Source organism: Spinacia oleracea, chromosome 2, assembly GCF_020520425.1.
Source record: "Spinacia oleracea cultivar Varoflay chromosome 2, BTI_SOV_V1, whole genome shotgun sequence".
NCBI classification, from domain to species: domain Eukaryota; kingdom Viridiplantae; phylum Streptophyta; class Magnoliopsida; order Caryophyllales; family Amaranthaceae; genus Spinacia; species Spinacia oleracea.
Genome location: NC_079488.1, coordinates 72,867,279 through 72,891,670, shown reverse-complemented (window position 1 = coordinate 72,891,670; position 24,392 = coordinate 72,867,279). Strand labels below are relative to the sequence as shown.

The following is a 24,392-nucleotide window of genomic DNA, read 5'->3' as shown; positions in this document are numbered from 1 at the left end:
ACAATTTCGCAGCGTGAGGCTTAGGCTAAGGGTTGGAGTCAATACTCAGAATATGAATTGTGTGTGTGTGTGTGTGATTTCACGTCGAACTTAGGGCCCTATATATAGAAAAGAGTTCGTGGAAAGATAGAATTGCAGAGTTCTAATCCACAAAGAATTAGGAAAAAACACGTACCCAGGTATTTTCAGCGCCCAGGCCTGGGCGTCAAAGATTTCGGCGCCCAGCTCTGGGCGTTGAAAATAGGATCCAGGCAATTTCAGCGCCCAGGGCTGGGCGTTGAAATTGCTGTTTGGGCCGTTTCTTTGTCAGATTCGGACTCTTAGAATCCGGAGTGTATGAGACTTAATTGAGTCTTTTAGTGCGTATTAATTTCATGACGGAATGCGTCTGGGCCCGTTACGAACTCTAGGCTCGTTAGGATTTTAATTAATACGTAACTCTTACTTTCGAATCATATTAGGAATAGGATTCTTGCAGTTTTCTATCTCATTTAGGATTTATGTTGGAGTGCAACACCTAATTCTGACAGGTTTCTATCTTTTATGACTTGCCACTTTTAGAAGCTACCCTTTATGGCAGTTACTATTTTTATCAGGTTTCCATAAATAGCAGGTTTCGGGTGAAATGAACGGGGGAATTTGAGATTCGTTATTTTATAGGAGATGCGTTGTCAAGTGGAGATTTACGTTTTCATCATCGAACCTTCCCTTTCGGGAATGGGGACAAAAGTAGGTGTCTACAGTTAGCCCCCACTTTGAATGAGTCTCGGGATGAGACGATGGTCAAAGTATTAGACGGAGTGCGTCACACAAGCCATGGTGTATGTGACCTGTTTTGCGAGGGTCTCACGAGCCCCCGAGTGATAACATTTGACTTAAGGGTCATCACTTGAAATGTCGACATATCCCTCACGTGTCATTGGGATTTGTCAACGGATAGTATAGAAACTCCCTCACTTTGTCATTGGAAGTATCTAAAGAGGCGTAGAAACTCCCTCACTTTGTCTTGTGGTGAGAGGAACACCCAGATATTTGAAGGGAAAAGCCCCCCTCAAGATACCTAGTTCAGCAGAGAGCTCAGCAAAGGAATCTGATACTCCTGCAACATATACTTCACTTTTTTGCAAGTTTGCCACCAGACCAAAAGCTTCTGAGAATTTTGTGAAGGCACTAAACATGGCCATAACAGAGGGATTGTCAGCTCTGGAAAACATAAAAAGGTCATCTACAAACATCATATGTGTGATCCCTAATCTCTTACACTTAAGGTGATGTTTAAAAAACAGGTCCAAGGGAAGAAAGACATCTTGAGAGATACTCCATTCCAATGGAAAAAAGAAAGGGTGGCATGGGGTCTCCTTGCCTGAGTCCCTTCTTAGCTTGAATAGGGGTAGAAGGAGAGCCATTAACTAGGATAGAGTATGACACAGTGTTTAAACATTGCATTATCCACTTCAAAAATTTATCAGGGAACCCCAATTCAGACATCATGCTCTGAGAAAAGGCCACTCAATTGAGTCATAGGCCTTCTTAAGATCCACTTTAATCATACACCTAGGAGAGATGTGTTTTCTAGAGTAGCATTTTATGAGTTCAGAGGCCAGCAAAATGTTATCTGAAATGTTCCTGCCAGGTATAAAACCAGATTGAGCTGAATCCACAACTTCACCTACTACTGAGTGCATCCTATCAGTAAGGATCTTTGAGATGAGCTTGTATACAACTGAACAACAGGCTATAGGCCTGAAGTCTTTAACACTGGATGCATTAGGCACTTTAGGAATGAGGGTGACAACAGTGTTATTCACCTGTTTTAAGAGGATTCCAGTCTCAAAAAATTCCTGAATTGCTGTGTACACATCATCTTTCAAAATCCCCATGCTTTTTAAAAAAAGAAGCTATGCAGACCATCTAAGCCAGGTGCTTTGTTCACATCTATGAATTTCAAAGCCTTATCTATCTCTGCAGTTGTCACTGGTCTAATCAAACTTTCAGCAGCATCAGGTGAAAGTTGATTCCCCCTCCTAACCACCTCAACATCAATACCAACAATAGAAGGAGCTGCAGTACCAATCAGTGCTGTATAAAAGCTCCTGATTTCTTCTGTAATCTCTTTATTGGTACTCAGTTTCTGTCCTGCACTATCAAACAGCTCATCAATACTATTCCTGGAATTTCTCTCCTTCATAGCACTAAAGAAGAACTTGGAATTTGAATCACCCAGTTTAAGCCATTGAATTCTGGATTTTTGTTTAAATGCACTCTCCTGGATTAGGAGGAACTTCTTCAGTTTGGATCTCAATTCTTTTTTCATCATTCTGCAGTTGGCTATCAGTGTGGTCAATAGCTAGAAATTAATTTTTAATTTCCCACGCAACAACTCATGGTCTTCAATCCATGTTGCCATTTCAAAACACGGTGCTCTATAGCTCGTTCTTGCCAATGGTTAACTCCAAAGGGATCTTGCTTGATCCTTTTCCAGTGTTTATGCGTGTAGCATAAATATTTAGCATATCTTTATTTCCTTGAATCAAGAACTATTCTTATGTACCTTTTCAAGTGCCATAAGTTTTTCTTGATCTCAATCTAGTTGATCTTCACTTAGATCAATAGAGATTGGTATATGTTCGTCATGCCTAAAGTCATACGATACGTTTTTGGCGACCCTCATATTATATCATACATGATAAATTCTTTTGCAGAATTATTCCCACTTGAATTCTATTCATGTAACTTTAGCTATCCAATTTCAGTAGATACTGAATCCAACTAAATTCTCGGACATATAATATAGGTTAAGAATCTCATCTAGAATCTTTGATGTTTAACTTAGTAAAGGCTTATACACAGTTCAAACATTCATTATTTAGATTTATTCATATGGGTCGAAATATCTCCAATGGAGTCTTTCGTGTTTGATTTAGTAAATGCCATTACTTAATCTAAAACAATATTATAAGATCTTTGTAAATAGATCTTAATACCCAGTATGTACTAAGTTTCGCCTTGATCCATAATTGATGAATAATTTTCAAATCTAAGTCATTAGCATTTGAGTGTTATTTCACAATAGAGAGATATGTATGTGATACACATAGGACCAATTAAGTTTTATGTACTCCCACTAAACAACTTATATATCTATAAGAATCATGTACATTTTATGAAACTAAAAAACTTATTAGCTTCACTAAAATACAGTTCCAATTCCCAATTGCTTGCTTAAATCCATACTTAGATTTCTTAAGCTAGCATTCATTTCAAGCATTATTTTGATCCACAAATCCCTATGACATGGCATGTACATAGTTTATTCCAACATTTTATTTAGGAATACGTTTTGTCATCCAATTGCCATATGTACCAATATGCAATCATTGCTTGATTTATAGACTTGAGCATTACGATTATGCATGAGGTTTCAACACAATCCACCCCTTGAATTTGCTTGTAACCTTTAGCAACTAATCCAGCTTTGTGATGACACAATTTCATGTTTTGATGGTTTTTATCCTTAAAACCAACTTGCAACCAATAGGTGTGAAACTATTCTTACAAATCAACAAAATGTCAATTTTATCATCAAAACATTGATTCTGTTTTATGGACTTTAACCATCTAAAATATTTGAGTCTATATATGGCCTCTAACCATTTTAGGGAATCTAGGTTTCGTCATAGCTTTCTTACAGGTCACAAACTCATTAATCTTCGTGATAATAGTTTGACTGTAAGTTGTAGGTTTCTTCACTATCTAATAAAAGATTCTCATAGTTTCAGTGACATGGACTCTATATTTCTTCACTATCTAATAGAAGAATCTCATAGTTTCAGTGACTTGAACACTATGCCTACATGGGTTTAGAACATCAAACAATAGAATATCAATAGCCACTTGAAAGTCCTTTGAATATTCTGTTCTCCTTGAATCACTTGTAAAGTCTTCCAAGAGATGTTTATTCTTTAAAGCCACTTCTAAAGTCCTTGAAGAATAAGTGTTCGGATTTTCTGAAGAACTTCGAAAAGCCTCCGGAATGCCCGTTTATGTTTGTTGTTTGCCTCAAATATTTTCGAGGTCTATTTTCTCCCACTTGTCATTTTGGAAACGAATCTCCAAAAGGACATTATTTCGAGCAAACAAACATAATGTTCTCAAAAATTCGTGGTAGAAACAATACCCTTGTGTCTCATTTGAATAAATCACAATGAAACATATATCTATACTTGGGCCTTAATTTGTTGAATAACAAACACTAAGCTCCCACTGAGTTTAGAAGCTCTTTAGATATATATATTATTGAAAAGATATTCTGAAATTACTTTTCAACAGCTTTGACGAATTTGGTTTATTTTGGTGGTAGTTGAGCATTTTGTTTTAGAAATTATAGGAAAAATCTTTATGATTCATCATTGATCGAATCAAGTACCAATTGACTTCGATCATTCCAACGTAGATATGCCATATCTTATGGAGCTAGATCGTGAAATTACAACACACAATCATTGACGATCATTTTGGTCTTAAAGTAATCATCAACATGATCTAACCTAGATCTTTATGATTTCTTGCCAAGTGGTGAATTTATACTTTTCTATGAATCTTTGAACTAGCCAAACAAATTCAAACTTATATCACTTTAAGTAAATAAACCATATTCACTCAAAACATGTGAAATAATAAAGTCATAAAATCTTTCTTTAGCTTTGAACTCTATTGTCTAGGCGTTCTAACAATAGTTCATATCTTTGTTACTTTCAACAAGTAAGACTAGCTTGTCTTGAATGATCTAGAAATCAATTAACTTTCAAAAGTCCATCAAAATAGAGCTTTTGAATGTTAACTTGTTGATATGGTCTAAGCAACAATGCTAAAGGTTTGTGGAACTCAAATCAAGAGATTGATTTGAACCTAGTAAAGTTGTTATTGTTAAAGAGTTGTTTGTTTTAATCAAGCATACATGGCTCAACCCGTAAATGACCATTTCATTCAAATAAACAAACAAACATTGTTTTTGTTTTTCTGAATGTGAGTCTTTTTGTGTTTGAAAACAGAAATTTGGGTATGCTGATTTGTGGAACAAAATAGCCATTAAGTTCCAGCCTTTGAAAGGACTTAAAAAACAAACTAGATGACCCTACAACTAATGTAGCAATGCCATGCTTCATTTCCCACTTGTAGGTCATTAGTGCATCCTAGCTTCCATTGTTTGAGTTATTACCGACGTAAGAACCTCAAGCGGTATATGATACCAAGGATGTTTGATTGCTAGGTCACTTCTCTTTAAACATAAACTTATAGGTAGAAACGGAATCGTAAATTCCTTTCATTTGTTCCTTGTTTTCCTATTTCTTGTACCCTTTCTTATAGTCTTAAGAATTGAATTCTTTAGTGTTGACTTTTATACTTTGTTTAGACATGTCCAATGTCAATCCAACAAAGTTCTTACCATTTAATGTATGTTGAATATTTTGTTTCAACTAGTTGATCTTACCAGAAGCTTCTAAAGTTCTCTAAGCATCGATCTATTCGAATGTCTAGGGACTAGACTCATTCGAGAATTTAAATGGACAAAGATATGCGGTTGTTAACCATTGGTAAGGCTGAGCGTTTAAACTCAATGCTTTATGATCTCAAAACTACATTGTATTTTGAATCTACAAGCATCAATTGGTTTGCCATTCGACTTTGATACTCGAAAACAACCATAAAAGTCGCTAAAAGAAACGTACATTTTAATTTGCTCATTTCTCTCATTTCCGTGAATCGTTCTTGGATTCACTACCAATTGAGAAAATTTACTGTTACCTTCCTAAAAGGATTTACTGCAGTGCAAGATATTTAATTATAAACGTTAATTAAAACATACATTGAAGCATGCAAAGTCTAAACATTTATCATGAGTAATAACTTGAAAATTTAAAGCAATCATGCAATTTAAACAAGTCATTGACATTTTATTCGAATTTATTGTTCTGGCAGGTTTGAATAAAATGAATCCAAGATCCTAAAATCATCGAAGAATTAAGCACATTATGTATTTAGACTCAATTCTAAAATATTTTAGGTAAGCAAAGCCTTTGCTAATAGTCTAGAAACTATTCTTGGTTGATAGGTACGTCTAAGGACTTATTAGGTAAACCTATCTCATTTGCCACGACATAAAAGGACTCCTTACTTATATCGTTGTGTTTCACCAAAACTAACATGTACTCACAATTATTTGTGTACCTTACCCCTTTAGGATCAATAAGTAACACCTCGCTGAGCGTAAAACTATTACTAAGATTGATGTAAAGGTTATCCAAGTAAGTGTTATTTTGGCATGGCACCTTTTAACTCAATTATAAAGTTTGGAACTTAAGGCTCTTACTATGTTGGTTAGATTTTAAGTGAACTAAAAATCCTTAATCATGCAACATAATCAAGCCATAATCTCATGCATATTTAAGACATATTTAAAAGAAATAAATAACTTAAAGCATGCATAAGATATAATTTTGATCTAGTATGGCCCGACTTCATCTTGAAGCTTCAACTTCAAATTCCGTCTTGAAAATGGATTGGAAATTCCGTCTTGAATTTCACCATGGGAGGCGTCATTTTCTTCAAATAGGATAAGCTATAATTTAAACTAATTACAACTATTTGATGGTACGCAAACCATATTTAAATAAAAAACTTTGGTGCATTAGACCAATTTTACATTCAAATTAATGGTACGCAGACCATATTTTCTATCCTATTTGGGCCATACTAGTCACTTTCCATAACCTGCAAAATAGAACATTTACAATATTCCATTCACCCATTCATTTATCAATGAATGGCCCACTTAGCTGGTTAGTTGAACATATTATGCATCACATAAATATTTGCAGCAATTAATCAAGGGTTCCAATAATCTACCAATTATTCAATCCTTATTAATTCTAATCAAGTTGTTTTAAACTTAAAGGATTGTAGAACTAATCAAGAGTTTATGACTAAGAACGCTCCCACTTAAACCAATAAATTTACATGCTTTACTAATTTTAAACATAAAATTGTATTTCCTAGTCTAACAGGAAACATACAAATTTAATTAAAATTTAAAGCTCATATAAATTAATATTTGAATCCTTTAATTTATTTTCAGTTTATTAAATAATTAATTTAATTATAATCAAGGTTTTAATTTTAGTAAAATAATTAGTATAAATAAAATTTATAATAATTAAATTATTCAAAATTAAACTCCGAGAAAAATTAACGAATTTTAAAATTAATTAAAATCGGGTCTGAACTGAAAATTCAAAATTAAATTCAAAACGCATCAATCGGAACAAGACGAGGCCATGGGCTTGCGCCCATGCCCCGTCGAGTGCACGAGGCATCAACGCCCCTCGACTGATCGCATGGCAAGGCACGAGCAGCAACCACACCTAGACACAGCAAGCCGAGCCACGCCTAGGCGCAGCAGCAACTCGCTCGCTTCGTAGCACAGCAGTTGTTTGGCGAGGCATCGCTCGCTGTGAGCGAGCCATCACGCGCTGGGCGAGGCATCGCTCGCTGGCGCGAGCCATCGCTCTCTGGCGCGGAGCAGCGCTCGCTGGTCGAGCCGGCTCTCGCTCTCGCGCGCGCGCGCCTTGTCTGGCTGTGCCTTGCCTCATCGCCCATCGCCCATGCGCGCAACACACACGCCCATGCATCACAGCCTTGCGCGCGCGCCACGCTTGGTGCTCGCTGCATTCGTACCGCATGGGCGACGAGCTCCCTTGCTCGTCGTCGCATGCCCGCACTATACAACACCCTTAAGGGTAACACGTAGCGTCCATTGCTTTGTGCGTGCAACTTTCATGAGCGATTCATATAAAAATTAATTTTTTTTTTAATTCAACTTTATAGACAAATTAATAAATCATATTAATTTCATAAATTTAGGGCGAAAAATCGAAAATTTATTAATCAATTAATTTCCGATTATCATGGATTCAAATCTAGGTCATAAAAATTTAAAATTTATCAAAAATTAACAATTTTTATTGTGGTTTTTAATCATGGATGCCTAATTAAATTGTCAATTAATTATGAAAATCAAATCAAATTCTAAATTATTCTAATTTCAACAAATTAATTACAATTACAAATTAGGTTGCATAATTTCCAAGCTTAGGCATTCAAATTTGTTAAACATATACAGTAGGTCAATCTAAAATTCAAGATTTAACAACAAGAAGCGCAAATATTTAATTTAACATCTTAAAAATTACAAATTTTGCGTTCGAAAAACTAAAACCTCCGAAAAGTCATAGTTAGGCTTCGAATTTTGGAATTCCGGGTTCGGACGAAAAAGAGTTTTTTTGTCAAAATTTTAGAATGCCTTTTACATACAAAATTGAGACAAAAATCACTCGATTTCGTTAAGAAACGAAGAAACTTCCGAAAAACTTGCGAACATATAATTAAATAATCGCAAATTTGCAATTAATTACAATTACGAAAATAATCACCCCTTTTACTTCCTTGCAAATTTATAAATTTAACCATGTTAACTAATTATTATGGAATTAATTAGAGGCTCGTGATACCACTGTTAGGTTATGATACATATAATGGAATATAAATCATGCGGAAAAACCATTAAGCCAGGAATCCAAATTAATTGCCACATAACAATTAGCATAATTTAGGATGCATACTCTTTGTAGCGTGCCCTCCCTAGCTGCGCCCGAACCGAACAAGAACAATTCTAGGACTCCAAATGTCGTCCCTCCGTAGAAAGTCCACAGCACGTCCGGATCCGCCTTAGATTTAATTAACTAGAATTGCACCTAAGGTTCTATGAATGTTTTCGGATTTTATAGCAAATAAAAATCTGAGTTTTAAGCCTAAAACTTATGAATACTTAATTGTGATATGTTGTATAAATTGTGAAATATGATCACCTATTCATAGGGTATTAATATGGAATCGGAATTTCACTAGGACTCAAGAATCCTAACTCTATTTGAATTAGAGTTCCATTAGAACTAGAAAATCAGAAAATTAATCTAATCCTAATCACTTAAGGATTCAAAGTATGCACAAACTCCAACACGCACACGAGCACGGCCCACATGCGAGCAGGCCATGACCGCGCGCGCGCAGCCTCACTGCTCGCAGCCCACGAGCGCAGCCCGCGTGCTGCCTCGCAGCCCATGGCGCTCGCAGCCTTGGCGCGCTGGGCCTGGCCTTGCGCTGGGCCTGGCGTGCCTCTGACTGCTTGCGTCGCGCGCTGGGCTTGCTGGACATGGGCCTGGCTTCGTGCTGGGCCTTCGTCTAGCAAGCTCGTCCGATGCTTATTCGTACGATGCGCTTCCGATTAATTTTCCGATTCCGGAATTCATTTCCGATTCGAGCAATATTTAATGTTTCCGATTCCGGAATTAATTTCCGTTTCGAACAAATATTTAATATTTCCGATTCCGGAATTATTTTCCGATTCCGATAATAATTCCGATTCAGACAATATTTCCGTTTCAGGCAATATTTCCGATTCCGGAAATATTTCCATTTCCAATAATATTTTCCGATACGTACCATGTTTCCGTTTCCGGCAACATCTACGACTTGGATAATATTTATATTTCCGATACGATCTATATTTCCGTTTCCGGCAATATCATCGTTTCCTGAGTATTCATAATTTGCCTTTGACGATTTCAGCTCCCACTGGAACCGAGATCCGTCGATTTCGAATATCCATAGATGGAGTATTTAATTCCTTTAAATATTTGTGTGACCCTACGGGTTCAGTCAAGAGTAAGCTGTGGATTAATATTATTAATTCCACTCGAACTGAAGCGGCCTCTAGCTAGGCATACAGTTCACTTAGTAACTTGTATAATTAACACTGAACCGCATTTATTAGAATTACCATTAAATTCATACTTGGACCAAGGGCATTATTTCCTTCACCAACATGGTTGATTCCAATAGCTGCAGTGTGCGAGTTGTGCTTCGCTTGCGGCAGAGGTTTAGTCAATAGATCTGAGATGTTGTCGTCAGTTCCAATCTTGCTTATCTCGACTTCTTTTCTTTCCACGAACTCTCGTAGTGTAATCCCCCGTAAATTTATAAATTTTATTAATATATTTTAACGTATATTATTTATATTTAAATAGAATTTATGAATTTTAAGTAATAAATATATAATTAACGTATATTTATTTTATTTTAAGTACGTTCTAAATATTTAACGATTTTAGAACTTTATTATATATTTAATGTATATTTAATTTTATTTAAATATATTCTAAATATTTTAACGGTTTGTGCAATCAAGAATAATTTTAGAATTTTAAGTTAAAAAGAATTTGAATTTAGAAAATCGATTGAATTTAGAAAACGATCTTATTTCGGTTTTGGAGTCGAATCTTAAAATTAAACTCCTAATTCTAGCCCAATTGGCAAAGCCCAAATAATAAGACCCAAAACACTTTACTCCTTTCCTTCTCTTTCAATTCACGTAATAAGCAAAAAAAAAAAAAAGAAACAAGAAACACCCAAAACCCTTTTCGTTCTCATCATTCACGTGAAGTTGCAAGCCCTCAACCTCTCAGCCGTTTTCTCTCCTCCTTCACGTCGTTGCTCAGCCACCAGCCAATGTCACTTCAGGCCGGACCACCATCGTCCTCGCCGCCGGTAAATCTCTTATCTCGTTCGTCCTCCTTCTTCTCTCTTTGTTTCGTTTCTTGCTCTCCCCTTAACTTCTGTTTGTGTGTTCGACCAGCCTCCACTGACGCTGCTGTTGCGCTGCCTTGCTGCGCCGCTGCCTCCGTCGCCCACACCATCAGCCACCGCGTCTCAGTCAGGCCGGTGCTCCCCTTTTCCTCCCTCTCGTTTTTCTATTCTCTTTCGACCTCCTCCTTGCTTGCTGCACAAGTCCACCTCGCCAACCACCAGCAACCACCGTGCGCAGCACCTGACCCGACCAGTGCCGCCGCCCAGTACCACCGCTGTCCCCGCCGTGCCCTAGTCACCGCTGGCCATCACTCCTCCTCTCCTTTGGTTATTTCCAAACCCTTAAAACTAATTAATGTTTTAATTACGTTTTAATAATTTAATTTATGTTCTTGAATTAAATTTATAATCTTTATGGTTTGAATATGATTTTCAGATTTGGTGTTGATATTATAAACTAATTATTTTCAGTTTTGGTTGATTAAAATATAAGTTAGGGTTTAATCATGTTTTATTAATTCGAATTATGTTTTCTTGAATTAAAGTTATAGTTTTTATGATTTAAATTATATATTTCAGATTATACGAATTATATAATAAAGTTACTAATTTTCAGATTATATTATATTGGTTAAATTAGTGCCTTTAAGTAGTAAAGTGTGACTTTTGAGGTTTTAATGGCTTTAAATCATAATAGAACGATTATATATTATTAAAGCTATTATTTTTATGATTCTAAGAATGTTAATTATGTTTTGGAGTAGTTTGAAATTAGTTATATTGCTGAAAATTTAAAGTACGATGTTTGCAAAGAGTTTTCAATGAATTTCAATCACTAATTCAATAATTATGATGCTAGGAAATCAAAGGTTTAAGTTTTGATATTGGGGAATGTTCTAAATATGTTTAGGATGCATTTAGAATTCTTTGTTATGGTTGCCAATGATTAGGAATTGATTTGGGTACGTTTCTTGATTATTTTAGGCGGAGAATTCTTTGTGGGTGACTTTTGAATTCTTTAAAGTGGCCTATCAGTTTGTTTACACAAGGTACGTACATACCGTGTGCTTGGATGTGTGTTGTATTGAGAATATGATGAATATATTTATGAACTTGTTTATGTTGGAATTTCATGTTCAACGTCGTTGAATTAATGCGTTGAACATAGAACTTTATTTATAAGAATTGAATCATGTTAGCATGGAATATTGATGCAAGCATGTTGGTTTTGTGGAACTTTATATTATTTAATATTGGTTTAGATCTTTATTGATCGTTGTTCCTCTTTAGATTTTCACTACTTTATAAGGGCCGAGGACCTTGTTTGGTGGTTGAACCTTATACCTAATAAAGGTTTTTAAATATGGATAAAGGAAGGATTAAAATAGTTGGAATTGGCTCTTGGTTGAATGTTGTGATCACTGGTTTAATTCAAAGATAAAAGAAGTTGTGTTTACTTGTTGAATATAATATTTATGTTTAATGAGTCATAACCAAGTATTAAAAGTTAAGTCATGTAAAGTGAAAATGAGTAGCAATAGCTTTAGACTGTGCACGTCTAAAGTGACGGACAATCAGGAGTTGGGGTCATGGGTAGCCTATGGCTTTTTCTGGGGCCGGATTGATCACCGGTTCTATTTTTATTTAAAAAGTCCCTCAATATCGCAGGTCATTGGGGTTTACGGAGTCGCGCCCGTACCTCGTCTTCCTTAGTGAAGAAGAAGAAGTTTCTAGTAGACAACTCAGTCCATTGACTATTTCAATTAAAATAATGTTAATGATACAAAGGTCTAGTTGAGTCAAGTATAGTCTTCAAGTCAATATATCTTGATTATCCTGCTTATGTTTTATTTAGTACCATGTTAGGATTGTTCGTTTAATAGAATCATGTTAGGATTATTATTGATTTAGTATGTAGTACTCAGCTTTGCTGATTACGTGCTTTTGCTTGTGCATGTTGATCATGGCTATGCCTTATTGATCCTGTGATGACCCAATCTTTGGTGAGCAGTCTCTAAGGATCAATAAGCATTGTCCATCTGCAGGTTTGAAGATGTTGCATCATTGGGATCGGGAATAGAGAGCTTGTATTTAGTTTTGATTTGCTAAGTTAACTTGGGTTTGTTAATTGGGACTTTAAACTTGTCGTACTATTTATATTTCCTTATTTTCGTTGGATGATTTTTGGGATTAAATCTGTAATAGATTGTTTATAAACCTAAAGTTAGTTTTATGTTTTCCGCTGCAAAATTCTGAGTAAGCCGTTACGTTTTCACACGGGCGTTAATGCCTTGATAATTCTCTACGTTTTATATTAAAAGATTATTTTAGAAAAGAGAGAATTGTCGGGGTGTTACAAAGTGGTATCTAGAAGCTAAGGTTTTACTTTAATTAATTTTTAGGCGCCTAACTATCTAGTTATTTAAAATAAATTTCTAAAAAAATCGAGCTTCTACGTATTATAGTGTTCAAAAATTGGTACTTTTTTTTGGGGGGCCGATTTCCTTTTATCTTGTTTGAAAGTATACGATATTCCTTATTTACGTTCGAAATCAGATTATTTTTCCAAGTTAAAGTGATACTTTCGACATTTTTATTTTTCTTATTATTTCTTATTCAAACAAATACATAAAATTAATATGAATACATTTTTTTTAAAAAAAAAAAAAAAAAAAGGAGTTCAATTTTTTTTAAGTTGTTTCAAGAGTTAGAATTCGTTAATTAGGAAATATAAATCTTTTCGAATTAATAACTTTATCCTCGAATTTATTCGCTATTCATTTTCTTAACTTATTTCACTTTATTTATTTTATATTTTATTTATGTTATTATTCTATGTTATAATTTTATTATATTTTCGTTCTTTTATTTCGTTATATAAATGATCCTAATGCTTTAGTTTATGAGAGATGGGTAGTATAAGAAGGGCATATAAGATAGAATTATATGTGCATTAGTAGCTAGTCAATGATAAGAAATTGATTGTTATGTATGTGCATGTGCTAATTGTTCAAGTGTTACATTTACATGTGCATAAAGAATTGTTTGATTCCACATAACTTATTGATTATTGAACCTTGTTTATGTTTTGGCTGGAAAATCGTTAGTGAGACCTTGAATTGTTTATTTCAGGAATAAAATGTTTCTTTCCAAGTATACCAACATAGGATCCTTCGAGAAACTTGATATAGAAACCCCTGATATTTACGTGAAGAAAATTGTGTTTGGATGTGAATATTATGCTAAAGTTCAAGGGCAACCTATCTTAATGAGAAAGGATATCATAGCAGCCACTATCATTAATTGCTTACCTAACAAATTTCCATACCTAGAACTCAAGGAAAAGTTTAAAGACATGCATTCTGATAATGGAACTCCAAACTTGGCTAAGTATGGAACTTGGGATGGTAGATGGAAATATGATTCAGAAATTCTGACCACCATTATTGAAGCGGCAGAAAGTGGGTTTAGAGACGGTAAAATCGTAGGGAGTCATGTTGGAGATTCAGTTACAGAAGAACCTATGGGAATAAGTGTAAATAATGACCTAGAGGAAAATGATGTAGTTGTGGAGAATGAGAATGTAGGTGTTGAGGCAGAGAATCCTAACCCAGCGGCTCATGAGCCAACCATTGAGATCTCTAGTGATTCGGATGCAGAGCTCGAAAGTGAACAGGAGATGGCAAGTGAGCCTAATCAAGATGAAGACATAGGTGAAGATGCAAACCTTGAGGAAGACCCCGATGAAGAACCTGAAGAAGAGTTCGATGATCTTGAGATCTAAATTTCACTCCACAAGTTTCAGGAACAATGGATAGGCAAAAGGCCACAAATATTTTGAAGTCATAAATAGTTAATTAGCTCTTTTATGTTTTAAAGAATAAGTAGCAAAGCTACAACTGTTTAAGGCTTAAGTTTATTGAAGTTTGAAATATTCTTTATTATTTTCAAGGATGTAATAAATCTCTATGGAGTTAGCAATAAAAGTTAAAGTTTTCAAGGAATTGTTCTTTATTCTATTTTGAGGATTCCATAATACCCCAACCTCTAGGTAGTACGTCGTGGATTAATCTTCCTATTGGTTGCATACTCAGTGTGAATTGTGGATCAATTCAATTTCCACAAAAATATTAAATGATTTGAGTACATAAAGGAAGTGAGGGCCAATCTAGACCCTCATGACCAATATGATTCAAAATGTTATGCCTTATGTATAGTGTGTAAATGTCTTTCGTGAATTATTCAGGATGATTATTTTTCAATGATTATTGCATCTTATAGACGATCGTTGCACCTTCGTAAACGATTGTCGTGCATTCGTAAATGATGTGTATTAATGTGAACATTGTTGGTTGAGGCGATCTTTATGGTCAATTCAAGTATTAAATTGTATGGGATAACGTAAGTGATGTTTCAAACCTAAAGTAGAATATACTAATTGCAGGTCGCATTCTAGAATGGCCAACAACAATGATCTAGCTGCTGTGATTCGCCTCTTGGCGGAAAAGCTAACCCAAGAGAGAACTGAGCGCCCCGACTCTGCAGGGGAAATGTTTGAAAGACTTTCTAAGGTTAAGCCACCGTATTTCAAGGGGCAAGCCGACCCAACCTTCCTGGAAAACTGGATTAGGGAGTTTGAGAAACTATTTGAGGCTGTGAGTTGCCCTGGGAGTATGAGAGTAAGTCAAGCTGTCCTTTACCTGAAAGATGAGGCTGGCCTTTGGTGGAAGGAAAATGGAACTAGACTAAGTGCTGTTGAGGGATTCAATTGGGATTCATTTATTGTTGCATTGAGGGGGAAGTTTTATCCTCCTTTTATGAGAAAGCAGAAAGCGCAGGAGTTCATCAACCTTAGGATGGGGAATATGACTATCGCTGAATACTATAGCAAGTTTATAGCTTTATCGAGGTTTGCACCTAAAGTGGTAGTTACTGAGGAGCTAAAGGCTCAAAGGTTTGAGCAAGGACTGACTGATGAAATTCAATTGGGATTAGGTGGAGAAACTTTTACATCCTTAGACATAGTGTACGGGAGAGCTGCTCATATTTATGGTCTGCAGTCTAGAAGGGAAAAGAAAACTGTGGTAATTGGGGAAAAGAGGAAAGATTTTAATGCTGGGGGTAACCAAGAAAACTTTAAAAGGAATAGAAACGGAAATGGGAATGGAAATGGAAATTTCCATGGAGGAAACAATCAGGGGCACCACAATAACTCGAACCCGTCTGAGAGAGTGCATCATTGCAAGATGTGCAGTAACAATCACCCTGGTAAGAACTGCAAAGGAGAATTAGTGACCTGCAACTATTGTCAGAAAAGGGGACATAGGGAGTATGAGTGCTTCACTAAGCACAGAAAGGAACAAAATAGTAATGGAGGTGGAAACCAAGTGAAGTTTAACCAGTCTGGAGGTCAAAATTCAAAGCCTGGAGGGGCACAAAACAATCAAGAGAACTATAATAAGCCTGCAAATGATAACAACAACCCGAATAAGGCTCCGGGAAAGTTGTACATGATGAATCAGAATGAGGATGAACGATCTGCCGATATAGATTCTGGTACTTTTCTATTAACTTCGTGCTAGTTAAAACATTATTTGATTCGGTAGAAACTTATTATTTCGTTTTGTCATTTGTTGTTAAGAGTCTAAAGTTAGTAGTTTTAGTGATATAGGAATTTTGAGGATAGAATTCGTCAAAAGAGAATTTTGGTTAGTTATTCCCTGAGGTGAGTCACGAGGGCGTAACTCGTTTTCTTTAAGGGGGGTAGAATGCGATAGAAATTCGCGCCTTTTACCTATTTTGTGGCATTTTTGTGCTTATTTTAGCAAATTTTACAAGTTGATGCAAAGCTAATAGATTCTCCGCATAAGAAAAGGTGTTCATGAGTAACACAAATAGCTTTGAGTTGGCAAAAGAGTGCACGTAGGTGGCACAAGTACTTCTCTAGTAAGAATAAGTTAAAAGTTTTGGGGAAAATGTGGGAAATTTCGTGTCAAGTTTCGGGACGAAACTTCTTTTAAGAGGGGTAGATTGTAATCCCCCGTAAATTTATAAATTTTATTAATATATTTTAACGTATATTATTTATATTTAAATAGAATTTATGAATTTTAAGTAATAAATATATAATTAACGTATATTTATTTTATTTTAAGTACGTTCTAAATATTTAACGATTTTAGAACTTTATTATATATTTAATGTATATTTAATTTTATTTAAATATATTCTAAATATTTTAACGGTTTGTGCAATCAAGAATAATTTTAGAATTTTAAGTTAAAAAGAATTTGAATTAAGAAAATCGATTGAATTTAGAAAACGATCTTATTTCGGTTTTGGATTCGAATCCTAAAATTAAACTCCTAATTCTAGCCCAATTGGCAAAGCCCAAATAATAAGACCCAAAACACTTTACTCCTTTCCTTCTCTTTCAATTCACGTAAAAAGCAAAAAAAAAGAAAAAGAAACAAGAAACACCCAAAACCCTTTTCGTTCTCATCATTCACGTGAAGTTGCAAGCCCTCAACCTCTCAGCCGTTTTCTCTCCTCCTTCACGTCGTTGCTTAGCCACCAGCCACTGTCACTTCAGGCCGGACCACCATCGTCCTCGCCGCCGGTAAATCTCTTATCTCGTTCGTCCTCCTTCTTCTCTCTTTGTTTCGTTTCTTGCTCTCCCCTTAACTTCTGTTTGTGTGTTCGACCAGCCTCCACTGACGCTGCTGTTGCGCTGCCTTGCTGCGCCGCTGCCTCCGTCGCCCACACCATCAGCCACCGCGTCTCAGTCAGGCCGGTGCTCCCCTTTTCCTCCCTCTCGTTTTTCTATTCTCTTTCGACCTCCTCCTTGCTTGCTGCACAAGTCCACCTCGCCAACCACCAGCAACCATCGTGCGCAGCACCTGACCCGACCAGTGCCGCCGCCCAGTACCACCGCTGTCCCCGCCGTGCCCTAGTCACCGCCGGCCATCACTCCTCCTCTCCTTTGGTTATTTCCAAACCCTTAAAACTAATTAATGTTTTAATTACGTTTTAATAATTTAATTTATGTTCTTGAATTAAATTTATAATCTTTATGGTTTGAATATGATTTTCAGATTTGGTGTTGATATTATAAACTAATTATTTTCAGTTTTGGTTGATTAAAATATAAGTTAGGGTTTAATCATGTTTTATTAATTCGAATTATGTTTTCTTGAATTAAAGTTATAGTTTTTATGATTTAAATTATATATTTCAGATTATACGAATTATATAATAAAGTTACTAATTTTCAGATTATATTATATTGGTTAAATTAGTGCCTTTAAGTAGTAAAGTGTGACTTTTGAGGTTTTAATGGCTTTAAATCATAATAGAACGATTATATATTATTAAAGCTATTATTTTTATGATTCTAAGAATGTTAATTATGTTTTGGAGTAGTTTGAAATTAGTTATATTGCTGAAAATTTAAAGTACGATGTTTGCAAAGAGTTTTCAATGAATTTCAATCACTAATTCAATAATTATGATGCTAGGAAATCAAAGGTTTAAGTTTTGATATTGGGGAATGTTCTAAATATGTTTAGGATGCATTTAGAATTCTTTGTTATGGTTGCCAATGATTAGGAATTGATTTGGGTACGTTTCTTGATTATTTTAGGCGGAGAATTCTTTGTGGGTGACTTTTGAATTCGTTAAAGTGTCCTATCAGTTTGTTTACACAAGGTACGTACATACCGTGTGCTTGGATGTGTGTTGTATTGAGAATATGATGAATATATTTATGTTTAATGAGTCATAACCAAGTATTAAAAGTTAAGTCATGTAAAGTGAAAATGAGTAGCAATAGCTTTAGACTGTGCACGTCTAAAGTGACGGACAATCAGGAGTTGGGGTCATGGGTAGCCTATGGCTTTTTCTGGGGCCGGATTGATCACCGGTTCTATTTTTATTTAAAAAGTCCCTCAATATCGCAGGTCATTGGGGTTTACGGAGTCGCGCCCGTACCTCGTCTTCCTTAGTGAAGAAGAAGAAGTTTCTAGTAGACAACTCAGTCCATTGACTATTTCAATTAAAATAATGTTAATGATACAAAGGTCTAGTTGAGTCAAGTATAGTCTTCAAGTCAATATATCTTGATTATCCTGCTTATGTTTTATTTAGTACCATGTTAGGATTGTTCGTTTAATAGAATCATGTTAGGATTATTATTGATTTAGTATGTAGTACTCAGCTTTGCTGATTACGTGCTTTTGCTTGTGCATGTTGATCATGGCTATGCCTTATTGATCCTGTGATGACCCAATCTTTGGTGAGCAGTCTCTAAGGATCAATAAGCATTGTCCATCTGCAGGTTTGAAGATGTTGCATCATTGGGATCGGGAATAGAGAGCTTGTATTTAGTTTTGATTTGCTAAGTTAACTTGGGTTTGTTAATTGGGACTTTAAACTTGTCGTACTATTTATATTTCCTTATTTTCGTTGGATGATTTTTGGGATTAAATCTGTAATAGATTGTTTATAAACCTAAAGTTAGTTTTATGTTTTCCGCTGCAAAATTCTGAGTAAGCCGTTACGTTTTCACACGGGCGTTAATGCCTTGATAATTCTCTACGTTTTATATTAAAAGATTATTTTAGAAAAGAGAGAATTGTCGGGGTGTTACACGTAGAAGGTGAAATCTATGAAGTACATGCTTGACTCTCTTGGTGGTGTCTAGGCTCCTTTGCTTGTGCAAAAGCTCTGTTATTGTCACAAGATATAGCTATTGGTCCTTTAATGGAGGGGACTATACCAAGTTAACCTATGAACTTTCTTAGCCAAAAAGCTTCCTTTGCTTCTTCATGTGCAGCAATGTACTCCGCTTCAGTTTTAGAATCCGCAATCGTGCTCTGTTTAGCAGTTTTCCAACTTACAACACCTCCGTTGAGGCAGAAGACAAACCCAGACTGTGATCTGAAATCATCTTTGTCGATTTGGAAACTTGCGTTCGTATAGCCTTTAACAATTAATTCATCATCTCCACCATAGACCAGGAAATCATCTTTGTGCCTTTTCAAGGACTTCTGAATATTCTTGGCAGAAATCCAATGTGCCTCTCCTAGGTCTGAATGGTATCTGCTCGTAGCACTGAGTGCGTACGCAACATCTGGGCGTGTACATATCATAGCATTCATTATTGAACTAATCAACGATTCATATGGAATCCCATTTATTTGTCTACGCTCATCCAGTGGTTTTGGGAACTGAGTCTTGCTTAGAATCATTCCATGAGACATGGTTAGGTAGCCTCACTTGGAGTCAGCCATATTGAACCTTTCAAGCACCTTATTGATATAAGTGCTTTGACTAAGTCTAATCATCCTTTTAGATCTATCCACTAGTAGAAAAAACCCTTATTGCAGCGGGCTTTTAGACCCCTGTTGCAGCGTACATCGTATGCTGCAACTGGGGGGCCTGCAACAAGTCTGAACTTGTTGCAGCGTACAATGTTCGCTGCTAAAAGGGGTTTTTTGCAGCGTACATATGTATGTACGCTGCAACAAGTGCCAAAAAATTGGCAAAAATTTGGACTTGTTGCAGCGTACATATATATGTACGCTGCAAAAGACTCAACTTTTTGCAGCGTACATTTATTTGTACGCTGCAACAAGTCTGGAATTTTGCGAAATTTTTTTCCCTTGTTGCAGCGTACAATATATATGTACGCTGCAAAAAAGCACTTTTGGCGGGAAAATTCTAATTTTGTTTAGGGATACCTAGAGTGCCTTGCACCAAATATAGAAACATGTCAAAACAATAATAGAATAACGCAACCTGTATAACAAATATAAAAACAACAACTGGAGTTTTGTATACTATATATCCCAAAACCAAAGTGCACATATTACATTTAAATATATGTTCCAATTTCAACATAAACATACATTTTAATATAAAATTTATTCTATAACAACTAAACCAACCCGATCAAGCGCGCTAAAGCCAATAATAAATACTTGCTGGTAAAAAACTTAGCCCATTGCTCACGAACCACATCAAATTCCTCGCATAAGGCGCAATCCTCGGAGTGTAGACCTTTACAAAAACAGAAATTTAAATTAAACATTAGATTAAATACAAATTAAATATCACATTTTTTTGTAGTGTATGTGCGTGGCACATTGCTCTACCGTTTGAGCTAATAGGCTTTCAAGAAGAATTAATGGTAGTACTACTTGAAATACTTGGCTGAAAAATGTGTATCCGTTGGTTGACGGTAAAAGTAAAAGTGGATGCTGGCCTGAAAATCATTCGCCTAATGCAGAAATAGAAACAAGAGAACTAAAAACCACCAAAGGAAAGAGTAGGATATACCTTCCCCCTTGTAATTTGATATTCATTATTGTTCAACCCTGTCACAAATGTTGAGCTGCCAAAAATTAAACAATTCTCCAACAATAATAATAAAGGTTAACAAATAAAAAGAAAATGAAAAGGTCAGAATTTCCAGACATTTATCTTTATATTACACAGAATAAATCCATCTATGTGACAATAAATAAAAAAGGTTATCAGATAAACCAAATGTAAAAAAAGAAAAGATCAGAACTTTCAAGACATTTATGATTTATCTTTATAGTAAACAGAATATTCGAACCATATACAATCAGCTGGTCCTACACAACACTTACAACAACGCCTGTATGATTGGTTCAACAATGCGAAATTGGCAGATACCGAGTAAAACACTACTTTGCAATCTGCATAACAAACTTGACACTTGCCTTACAACATAGATGTGTGTGTCTTGACATGAAAGCAATCACACAATAACATGTAGTACCAAACTAAGACTTCATAACTTCACTGTAGAACACCAACATGATTATCAACAGTGTTTATTGATAGTACAAAATATTTGATATGCAATGCAAAGAACATATAGTTTTTCTAAAAGAGACAAACTCACAAGACCTGAGATCTAAAGAACAAGAATATAACAATTCGTCCATTGAACTTGTAGCGATACATGTCAAGGATCGTACCTGAATCTAGAAATTTCCCTGAATGGTCCTCCAATACCACATCCTACATCCTACATCCAACACCTGAGGAATGTCAAACACACAAATATCAGGAAAACACTGAGATTAAATCTTATAGTGCTGAAATTAGTCCCTCACATACCCCAAAAGAAAAGAGAAAACAACCTTCTGTCCAGGTTTTAGTTTTAGTTACAAAGCAAGGAAGTGCTCATGGCGTTTCATGCTTTCACGCAGAGATTATCCATTCCATCTGTAAGCACAGAATTACATGCAATTCCAATATTCCATTCCCACAAAAATGTAAGCTGGAGAAACATGCTAACAACATAATTACATGAAAGAGTTTTAGAAACACAAAGGCGAACCTGTGAGCAAAATGAAAAGACTCTCCCCGGCCAAACTAGTAGAAACTAGTAACCAGGTCATAATACTGGTTAACCTGTCATAAGATTACATCGAAATATAAACTCATTCAGTAAAATTGAAGGAAAAGAATAATCAAAACAATCAAACTCATTCAGCATTAGAAATTGATGATCATCAGTTTAGTTATATACTAAAGCTAGGAGATAACTCAGACAGTGACATCAAATTTACTAATCATGATACAAATTTTAGCCTTCAGCATTCCAGGCCAATAGAGTAAATGACATAGCTTGACTGTCTCATCTTGTCTCCTTTTGTTTAAAGCTCGCTTTAAAGCTCATGTTCTATTATAAAAAAAGCAAAAGAGAAGTAGAGAGGTAGTCAGACTTACTAGTTCCTCAACATGTTTAATTGCATGGCTATTCCAATTCAATGTGATGTTAATGTAACGGCGGTGATGTTCCTGTAAAAACAGTGATGTTCCTATAACAACAGTGATGTTCATTTAGTTTTCCACATGATATTTTGGTTGTTAAAGTCACAGCAACACCAGCTACCCCTACAAAGAGTTATCTTCTACTGATACATAGAGAAAAAAAGGAGATGATAAAAAAAGTTATAAGTCGGAAAGGGTTTAACCAAAAGATATCATCACCCATACACACACAAAAATACACACGGACTGATGGAAGCAGATTAACTTCAGAGAAACAGAATACGTGAGAATAAATTAACTCATGAATTAACAAAGAAAACATTAAGAATAAGAAGAGTTTATCTCTTGAAAAAGCCAGTACTAAGAGTGTAATATGAAGAATTTGCCAAAAATTAAAAAACAGAACCTTAATCCCCAAAATAAAGGTACAATGAAGCTAAGCATGCAAATTCACCCGAATATATAAATATTTAACTATTTTACCTATTTTCCTGATGGAAGTTATCATACTCTTTCTAAACTAGAGATGTTTGTCTTCTGTTTGTGATTCTCCACTACGAAATTAAGTGTAGCAGCTAAGAGAATTCCACCTTTAGCTAACCTCTTCTCCCGGATTTGCAGTCGCGAAAGAAAATATTCATCTATGACAAACAAAATGAAGTATACCAGTTTAGGATGCGAAACAGTGCAATATTTTTCGCTATCAAAGATGTAATATAGTGCCAAATACTTAGATTTTTCACATTCTCATATAGTCATACCGAAAAATACTCTCTTCGTTCCACAATGAATGTTCTATCTACTTTTGTATACTCATCTAATCATCTTCTACTATTCTGAAAACATTGGGTGAAATATTGCTCAAAAGTTCCAGTTCTTAAACAAGGGAAGAATATAGAAATCCAAGAATCTATACCTTCAAGTATCTTCCTGGGCTAGTGTTCTTGTATGCGTATTACAAGAACACTATTTGCTATCCTCATAAATAAGGGATCCACCCATTGCTGTCTCAACCCACAAATCTTCTGCCAATTTCACACAAATGTACCAATCTGTCACGAAATTCAGTAAAAGAAAACAAAAACTAGATCAAATCGTCCTACAAAAATTAGATTAAATCAACAACTCTCAAACGAACTGGACAGAACAAATATTACACATAACACATTTCCACAAATCACGATCGTGCATCTATGATTAAAACCCCAAAAAAATCATTTGGAAGTATCTTATACTTAACAAACCCAAAAAAACCCCAATCATTCGAACAGACCCTAAAAGAACTCAATCATTCGAACAAACCCTAAAAAAAACCAATCATTTCCCCCAAACAATTAACGAAATGGACCAAAAATAATAGGTATACACCAACATACAAAAAATTGCTAAATCAACTCCAGATCTGGCGATTTGAACCATACACAAACCCCAACACCACAGACATGTTAATTGACAAATAGATTAGAAATATACCTGTGCAATCGACGACGTTTCTTACGAATTGAGATAGCAAAGACAAACGAACTATAGGAGGAGATAGAGTCTGGATATAGCTTAGTTTTCCGAGCAGGGAATGACTTCGCCGGTTGTTTTTTCGAGTAGGGAACCACCAGTGAGAGGCGAGGAAATTAAATAGACTCTTGCTGGAGTACCACCGGCGACGGGCGAGACCCAGCGGCGACGACCACTGGTGAGAACCACCGGCGAGAAGTAGGGTAAGCCGAGAGAAGAAGAAGGGAGTACTGAGAGTACGTGGGATATTCGCTGCTATGAGGTTTGAGATAGAAATGTTTGGTCTGAGTTAAAGTTGCAGCGAAAAAAATTTACAAATATGTTATTGCAGGGGGCTTTTACCATGTACGCTGCAAAATAAAAGGCCT

The 24,392-nt window shown here is 35.6% G+C and overlaps 1 protein-coding gene and 1 long non-coding RNA gene across 2 annotated transcripts; both read right to left on the bottom strand.

Annotated features, from left to right (window-relative positions):
• Positions 1 to 1,885: 1,885 nt before the first annotated feature.
• On the bottom strand, positions 1,886 to 22,581 carry LOC110801293 (uncharacterized). The gene is made up of 7 exons (XM_056836053.1): positions 22,468 to 22,581; positions 22,129 to 22,149; positions 21,941 to 22,015; positions 21,748 to 21,773; positions 21,040 to 21,094; positions 20,910 to 20,980; positions 1,886 to 2,318 (listed from the first exon to the last, which is right to left on the bottom strand). Exons 1-7 carry the CDS (start codon positions 22,579 to 22,581, stop codon positions 1,886 to 1,888), a joined length of 795 nt encoding a protein of 264 aa, XP_056692031.1.
• A 268-nt stretch (positions 22,582 to 22,849) lies between these two features.
• On the bottom strand, positions 22,850 to 23,554 carry LOC130466993 (uncharacterized). The gene is made up of 2 exons (XR_008927152.1): positions 23,429 to 23,554; positions 22,850 to 23,153 (listed from the first exon to the last, which is right to left on the bottom strand). It is a non-coding gene; the product is annotated as an uncharacterized lncRNA (long non-coding RNA).
• Between the last annotated feature and the right edge of the window lie 838 nt (positions 23,555 to 24,392).

Bases quoted from the DNA above. Each gene is read 5' to 3' on its own strand.
- LOC110801293 (XM_056836053.1), bottom strand. From the start codon at position 22,581: ATGAACATCACTGTTGTTATAGGAACATCACTGTTTTTACAGGAACAT. The intron at 22,150-22,467 runs GTAAGTCTGACT...ATCTTATGACAG, and splicing joins TTAAACATGTTGAGGAACTA to GTTAACCAGTATTATGACCT. The intron at 20,981-21,039 runs GTATATCCTACT...TTTCTGCATTAG, and splicing joins ATCAAATTACAAGGGGGAAG to GCGAATGATTTTCAGGCCAG.